The sequence below is a fragment of the Chlorella variabilis genome (genome assembly GCF_000147415.1).
Source record: "Chlorella variabilis unplaced genomic scaffold CHLNCscaffold_6, whole genome shotgun sequence".
Taxonomy (NCBI): domain Eukaryota; kingdom Viridiplantae; phylum Chlorophyta; class Trebouxiophyceae; order Chlorellales; family Chlorellaceae; genus Chlorella; species Chlorella variabilis.
In genome coordinates this window covers 1,694,986-1,702,258 of record NW_005435082.1, presented here as the reverse complement: position 1 = coordinate 1,702,258, position 7,273 = coordinate 1,694,986, and the positions used below count along the sequence as shown (strand labels likewise).

The 7,273-nt window shown below is 68.3% G+C and overlaps 4 protein-coding genes across 4 annotated transcripts; 2 read left to right on the top strand and 2 right to left on the bottom strand.

The window, feature by feature from the left end:
- Nucleotides 1-62: 62 nt before the first annotated feature.
- On the top strand, nucleotides 63-713 carry CHLNCDRAFT_143908 (hypothetical protein; the record flags this gene model as incomplete). Its single annotated transcript, XM_005849341.1, has 3 exons — nucleotides 63-320; nucleotides 520-575; nucleotides 689-713. The coding sequence occupies 3 exons, from the start codon at nucleotides 63-65 to the stop codon at nucleotides 711-713; spliced, it is 339 nt and encodes a 112-aa protein (XP_005849403.1).
- Nucleotides 714-895: 182 nt separating this feature from the next.
- Nucleotides 896-1,602, bottom strand: CHLNCDRAFT_143907 (hypothetical protein; the record flags this gene model as incomplete). Its single annotated transcript, XM_005849139.1, has 3 exons — nucleotides 896-1,081; nucleotides 1,184-1,250; nucleotides 1,421-1,602. 3 exons carry the CDS (start codon nucleotides 1,600-1,602, stop codon nucleotides 896-898), a joined length of 435 nt encoding a protein of 144 aa, XP_005849201.1.
- A 395-nt stretch (nucleotides 1,603-1,997) lies between these two features.
- Nucleotides 1,998-4,725, top strand: CHLNCDRAFT_143906 (hypothetical protein; the record flags this gene model as incomplete). Its single annotated transcript, XM_005849340.1, has 10 exons — nucleotides 1,998-2,273; nucleotides 2,388-2,535; nucleotides 2,670-2,752; nucleotides 2,989-3,087; nucleotides 3,267-3,451; nucleotides 3,576-3,690; nucleotides 3,858-3,924; nucleotides 4,135-4,221; nucleotides 4,387-4,449; nucleotides 4,598-4,725. 10 exons carry the CDS (start codon nucleotides 1,998-2,000, stop codon nucleotides 4,723-4,725), a joined length of 1,251 nt encoding a protein of 416 aa, XP_005849402.1.
- Nucleotides 4,726-5,052: 327 nt separating this feature from the next.
- On the bottom strand, nucleotides 5,053-6,125 carry CHLNCDRAFT_143905 (hypothetical protein; the record flags this gene model as incomplete). The annotated part of the gene is made up of 4 exons (XM_005849138.1): nucleotides 5,053-5,122; nucleotides 5,330-5,414; nucleotides 5,634-5,780; nucleotides 5,948-6,125. The coding sequence occupies 4 exons, from the start codon at nucleotides 6,123-6,125 to the stop codon at nucleotides 5,053-5,055; spliced, it is 480 nt and encodes a 159-aa protein (XP_005849200.1).
- Nucleotides 6,126-7,273: the final 1,148 nt, after the last annotated feature.

Here is a 7,273-nt window from a genome sequence, read left to right as displayed (position 1 = left end):
CAACCGCCGCTCGCCACCAGCCGCCCTCCCGCGCCCCGCTTGCGCCTGCTGCGCAGGCGGACATGTATGCCCGCGCGCGCGCCTCCTTTGACGCCTGCGTGGAGCAGGCCGCCGACTGGGACGGCTTCATGGCTGCCCTGGAGCGGAAGCACATGGTTCTGGCGCCCTGGTGCGACGAGGAGGAGGCGGAGGAGGAGATCAAGAAGCGCAGCGCCACCAAGGACGCCATGGGCGCCAAGTCGCTGTGCATACCGCTGGAGCAGGTGCGGCGGTGGGAGGCAGCGGGCGGCGCGGCCGGGGCGGCGGCGTGGGTGGCGCCGGTGCGGGCGTAGGGCGATATTGCTGCTGGGAGGGGCATGGGGTGGTGGAGTGCGTGCATGTGTGCGGGTGCCTGGCTCCGGGCTGTGCCTCTACTCAGCGCAGGCCAGAGGAATCGCATGCGCCGCCGGCCCCGGGACCACCCGCCACACCGCCACCCTCCTCACCCTCCCTGCTGCCTCTGCGCCGCTCCGCCTGCAGCCCCCGCTGCCTGAGGGCACCCCTTGCTTCGTGACCGGCAAGCCCGCCAAGAACTGGTGAGGGGGAGGCAGAGCGCTTGGGCGGCGGCGGGATGCTTTGCATGGAAAGGAGGGATTCTGTGTTTCCCGCTCACATCTTCCTTTTTGGCTCCTGCTCCTTACTCTTACAGGGTCCTCTTGGGGCGGAGCTACTGAGCGCTGGCAGCTGGCTGGCGGCCAGGCTGGCTGGCTGGCTGGCTAACCGTGGCAGCGCCCTGGCGGGAACGGCGGTGGACGGCTCTGCGGCCGTTTCAGGCTGCCATCTGCCACGCCCTGCTGCAACTTGCTGGGCGCCCGCAGCAAAGCATGCACCGCCGCTATTCTGTCTTTATTTGCCTTTACTCAACTTCCTGTCCCTGCTGCTCGCTGGCAACAAGCTGGGGCACGCCGCTGTCGCTTGCAGCCTGCAGCCTGCCGGCAGCTCCTGCCAAGCGCTCCTTGGCATGCTGCCGCCCTGTTGCCAGGTGTGCAAGCGCTGCCACCGCCGCATGCTGCTCCGCGTCGTGCTTGCCCCGCCCCGTGGCCTGCTTGGGTGGCAGCGCACGCCTGATTCAGAGGAGGCGCGCTATGGAAAGAGAACCTCTTTACCGAGCAGCGTGGGACAGCAGCAGGCATGCCCTCCTCACTTGGAAGGTGCACTCCTTGAGCACCGTCTCGTCGGTGCCTGGGCGCACCAGGGCGGGCAGCTGGAGGCTGCAGGCAGCAGGCGCAGCGCTGGCCCCGGGGTTCATCGGCTCGGCAATGCGGCCAAGGTCAAGCAGCGCATGCTGCACAACAGGTCTGGGCTCCGCTGCCCCGGCCGCGAGGTGCTGGTTCCCTGCACCGCGAGGCATGTGCAGCAGCAGCAGCGGCGGCGGCCTCACCAGCAGGCCCACTGCAGCGGGTCGCTGGCGGGTGCAGTGGGGATGCGCGCGGTGTGGTACTGGGGGCTGGCATGGTACTGGTCCAGCACCTGCTGCACCTGCGTCTTGGCATCTGGCGGCAGCGCTTCCGCCGACCGCACGGCGGGAGCTTCCGGCGCCGTGGCCGGAACAAAGTGGGACATGGGGGACGACTCGTCAGCTGTAGGGAGAGCGGCAACGGGGCGCCGGCAGAGCCGGGCTTTGTGTGGCGGGCTTTGTGTGGCAGCAGTGGTGGGAGGGCAGCCAATTGGGGCGCACAGGGCTCTGCCAAGCCATGCACTGCAGGGTTGGACGTGTCGGAGGTGGGCTACGAAACCCCACCAGGCCTTGGCTGTCACAGAGCGCGTTAGTGAATGGTATCTAGTGTCGTGGTGATGAGGGTGGTTGTGCGCGAGAGCGGAAATGGGTTTCGCCGTGGGGCGTGCTGCGTGCTGCGTTGCCAGCTGTGCAGGCACCCTGGGTTCATTTCCGTCCTCACAGATGATCCTTCACTGCTAGAATAGATCGACACACGCTCTTGCTGGAGGGGGGTGGGGTGATGGCCAAGGACAAGCGCAAACGCTCCAAATCGGGCAGTAGACGCAGGGAAAAGAAGCCCAAGAAGCGCAGACGAGCCGATGAATCCAAGAAGCGGCGCAGGCGCAGTCCCAGCAGCAGCAGCGACGGCAGCGGCGGCAGCGGGCCGCCGCCTCCCTCGCCGCAGCACCTGCTGGTGGCGGCGGCGGTGGGCGACCGTCAGCGCTGCCGTGAGCTGGTGCAGCAGGGGGCTGACGTGGCGTACGCGGATGCAGAGGGAACCACAGCACTGCACGAGGTGAGCAAGGCGCGGCAGTGCATCCGACGCTCGCTCGCCCTGCCGCCTTGCTGCTCCAGCCGACGTCCAGCAGCCCACGCCGGCCGCAAGGCCGCCCCGCTGCACACCCCGCAGGCCTGCAGGCACGGCCACCTGCCCACCGTGCGCCTGCTGCTGCGACGCGGCGCCGATGCGGGGGCTGTGGATATGCGAGGCGACACGCCCGCCCACCTGGCCGCCCGCCACGCCCATCTTGACCTGCTGCCAGCGCTGCTGGAGGCGGGTGGGTGGCATGCTGCGGGAGCTGCTGACCCTGCTGCCACAGCGTGCGAGAGTGGCAGCAGCCGCACAGCTGCACCGGGGCCACCAGGCGGCGCCTGCCTGAATGGGAGCAAGCACCTGCCCGCCTGCCTGCAGACCGCCCACCAGAGATCGAGGCGGTGAATGCGCGGGGCGAGAGCGTGCAGGAGCTGGCGGCGAGGGCCATGGACAAACAGGATGTGCAGGCAAGCGGGCGATTTTTAAATGGCCCAGGGGGAGGCGGATCTGGCCACAGGGTGGGGCTGGAGTCCAGCGGGGAGCGACCCCCAGCACGTGCCTGCCTCCCAGGCAGCCGGCCCTGCCCCTGCATGCTGCAAGCCTGTGTTGGGCAGGCAGGGGTGTGTGTGGCACCTTGTGGCGGGGTGGTGGCATTCACAGCGCAGCCGGCTGTGCCGCTGCCTCTGCCCGCCTGCAGTCGTATCGGCGCGAGGTGCAGGAGCGGCAGGTGGAGCGGCAGGGCGAGGCCCAGCAGCAGCGCAGCCCCTCGCTGGGCCCGAGCGATTGGGAGTGGCAGGTGCGGGGCGGTGCAGGGTGGTCCTGCTGCATGGGCGCGTAGTGCCGTGATGAAGGGGCGGCAGCGAGGGGGCTGCTGGCCGAATCGGGGCCCCACCCCGATCCAGCGCGCACCCTGACATTGTCTGCACCCCTGCCCTGTGCCCTGGCTGGCGGGCTGGCTGGCTTGGCCGGCTGCAGCAACGGCTGGCGGGCGAGCTGTCTGGCGGCGAAGTGGAGGAGGAGTGGGGGGCGTTTGGCGGGGGGGACTGGCACGCAGACGAGTACGAGACGGCGGAGGAGTATGCGCAGCGCATATGGGCGGAGATGCAGGCGCACCGGCGGGCAGAGGAGGAGAAGATGCGGGCGGCGTTCAGCAAGCGCAGGTACCGCGGCCCCGCCTGCCGCCGGCGCCGTGCGTCCTGCCGCCGACCCGCGCCGCGCAGCTGCAGCAGCAGGCGCGGCTGCGAAGTACAACGGCGCCCTTGCGTGCACCTGGGGTGTGTGCAGGAGGAAGGAGGAGGCGGTACGGGAGGCGTACCGCGCGCAGGCCGAGGCGGAGAGCCGCCGCATCCTGGAGGAGCAGCGCGGGCAGGATGCGGCCTGGCGGGCGGCGGTGGCAGAGGTGGGTTGCGGGGCTTGGGGATGTGCCTGGGGCAGCACGGCGGGGCAGCGTGCTGCCAGCTGTGCATGCCGGCCCTCAGCAGGCCCCAACCGCCGACACTGTCCAGCAGTTCATCCTGGCAGGTGGCATCCAAGTGTGGTTGACCTGCCCCTCTGCCCGCCATGCAGGGCCAGGCCGGCGCCAAGCGCGCCTCATACGAGGCCCGCTGGCAGTTCTTCTCCTCCAAGCACCCGGGTGGGCGCCTGCGCCTTGCTGCGGCTGCGGCGGCGGTCCTGCTTCCGCTCTGCCGGCTCACACGCTGGCCTGCCCATAGCTTCTCCCCGTGCTGCGCTGCACCAGCATCACCTGCAACCGCCTCCCAGCTCCACCACTATTGCCGCCAGCACCACCAGCAACAGCAGTGCTGACCCACCCTCCTGTGCCTTCTGTGCCACCCCCCTGCAGAGGCGGTGGTTGGCTACGGCGACGTGCCCTGGATACTGGCTGCCGAGGGCGCACCACAGGAGGAGCTGCAGCGAGTGGTGCTGTACGGTGGGCGGCCGGCGCTGGCGCCCCTTGCACCGCCGGGCGGCCGCCTGCTGAGCATGCTCGGGCACTGCCCTTTGCCGCTGGGCAGCATGCAGGCGGGCGGCCAGGGGCGGCACGCACTCACCATGCCCGCTCCTGTCGCCCTGACCCCACACGCCTCTGTTGCAGGCACCAGCGGGACGGAGGAGCAGCGCAGGCGGCTGCGAACCGAGCTCATCCGCTGGCACCCAGGTGCGCTGCCGCCCCCTCCCTTGCCGCCCTTGTGTGTGCCAGCCACGCCCGGCACCCCCTGCTCCCGGCCCTTGTGCCAGCCCACAGCCGCCCGACTCTCCTCTGACACCTCGCCCCTTGGCCCTGCCGCCTGCCTGCCTGCCTGCAGACAAGTTTGTGTCCAAGTTTGGGCGGCGGCTGGCGCCGGCGGACCGCGAGCGAGTGCTGGCACGTGTCAACGCTGTGTCGCAGCAGCTCACGGCCATGAATGCCGCCGTGCAACAGGCCAGGCAGTAGGCAGGCATAGGCAGGCAGTAGGCAGGCAGCAAGCAGGCAGGAGTTGTTGAGGTGTGTTGATGTTGACTTGCACAGAGGCGCTCAGTCCCCACCACATAGCTAGTACTTCGGTGGTTCTGCACGTCTCGACAAGGCGAGGTTCACAGAGCGGCGCGTGCTGCAAACCAGCACATTAACACCACTCACAAGCGTAAACAACAACCCTGAACTGGAGGTGGCCGCGGCCTCAGGCCGTGCATCCGGCCAGCATCACAGCATGCAGCAAGGGCAGCAGCAGAGGAGCCCTCGGGGCTCGCTCAGGGTCAGCTGCCGCATGCACAGGCACCATCACTTCTTGCCGCCCTGCTGCTCGCTGCGCAGGCCGCCGGTGGGGAGGCCCTTGCGCTTGACGGAGAAGCTGCGGGCGGTGGGAGGGAGGGCAGGCCAGGAGTTGGCGCCACAGGAAAAGGCATAGGGTGTCATCGGCAAGGGCCTGCACTGGCCAACACCGGAGCTTGCGAACTCTGGCACCACCACCCTCTGCCCGGCGCCGTCGAGCAAAGCGACGCCAAGCCGAGCCGAGATCCCCCTTGCCCCCGTCCAGTTTCAAGCCCAGGCCGCTCACTTGTCTCCGTAGCCGATGTAGCGCTTGGGGCGCGCCTTGTTGGGGTTGTGGTACTCCTGCACCTCGTAGCTCCACCCATTCTTCTCTGCAACCAGCGCACCCGGCCAGCCCGGTGTCAGCCCGTGTGCGCGGCCCGCAGCCCGCAGCAGCGACGGCAGAGGGCGACCCGCGCGGTAGCATGCAGGGAAGCGGGCCGCGCCCTGCGTGCTCCATCCCTGCGCCCTGCGCAGGGCCGGCAACAACGGCCAGCCCTCCCACAGTCAGCCGCAGCAGTACCGGCACCGGGCCGGCCGCGGCGGCGCACCCGCATAGGCGATGGCGTCGTCCTTGGATGGGAAGTACAGCTGGCGGCCCACATTCTCCAGCGGGTCTGCGGTGCTGGTCCATCCAATCAGCGGGTTGACCCACTTGGCCTTGTTCTCGTGCTGGATCTTCCAGGCAGGGCCGCCGCCTGCAGGGCGCGGCGAGGAGGGCCGAGGGAAGGGGTGAGCCATGTGCGACGCAAGCGGCCGTGCAAGAACAGCGTGGCAAGCACCAGCGCTGCGGCAGGCCTAGTTGCAACTTCCGACCCCCCTTCCCAGCTGCAGCAGCACTCCTGGCGGCCAGCAGCAGACGCACCCGCGGCGGTCTGCGACACGCCCTGCTGGCCGGCGGTGCGGGCGGGGGAGTAGATGACGACCTTGCGGCCCACTTCGAGCGGCGGGAGGCCAGACACGATGCCAACCTCGGTCTGGGTCGCAAACAGGCGTCCCCCCGTCGGCAGCAGCCGGGCAAGCTCACGCCGCAGGAGGGCCATCCTGCTCGCGAACCCCGCTGGCCCAGAACCCGACTCCTACGCGATACGTGTCCCAGGCGGTCGCCGGGGGGCTTGGCAAGCCCTGCAGCAGCTCCTTGGCCGACAGGGGCGGTGCTGGTGGTGGTGCTTGGGGGCAGCGGATGGGCTTTCTGCGGATGATCGCTGGGTGTGCCAGGGCGATGGGCCAGGGCTGAGCACGCTGGGATGTGACCGCCGCCGCCAGCTCAGCGTGGGTCGCCACGCTTGCAGGCAACAGCCCAGAATTCTTGGAATCGCTCCATCTCGCGCACGTATGTATTAAAGTGGCGCATCGTGTTACAGCACCCCATCGACAAATGCGAAACGTTTGGACTGGCCTGTGCGAGTTGTGAATTGAAGGAAGGAGCTGCAGTATCGTGATGGCAATGTGTGGGCCAAGCATACTGGGCAATTGCCAATTGCTCCTTACTGGCAGACGGGTACCTCCCCACCTCTCCCTTCGTCGCTCGCCTCGCTCTCCAGCGCTCCTCCCAGCACACCTCGCCTTGTTGCCATCACTCCTGCTGCAGAAATTGGAGCCGGCAGAGCCCCTTTTGGCTATGCGGCAGGGTGCATGCGATGCCACCGCCTCTTGATGACGGCTGCCTCGCGTTGCTGCTGTGGCAGGTGCATGAAAGCCTGCGCAGCGCTGCTGCGCGACTGTGTGTATTCATTTCAAGAAGGCGATTACAGTGGCCATGGAACAAGGGACGCAGCTTGTAAGCAGCCACAAAGGGCCCCAGGCTGCAGCATCCAGCTTCTGCCCGCCTCGTCGCCCTGCAGCCGAGGGGGCGCACCAGGGGATGGTGAGCAGACGGGCAGGTGCAGCAGAGTGGCGGCGGTGGTGCAGCAGGTGCATCAGAGCCCCAACACAAGTGTGGCAGCGCAGGCAGGCAGCAGGTGGTGGGAGGGATCAGGTAGATCTGGCATGTTGAGTAAACAAGATACAGCTATGTTTCATCAGCGTCGATTAGTTGGGGAAAGTGTCCTCACGCCCCTCCACGGCGCAGCCCAGCAGAGCTGGATGCATGCGACATGCAGCAACAGCAGCAACAAGCAGCGCCAGGCATGCATGACTGGCCAAGCCAGGCACGCACCTGCTGCTGTGCTATGCACAGGCTCTGAACAGG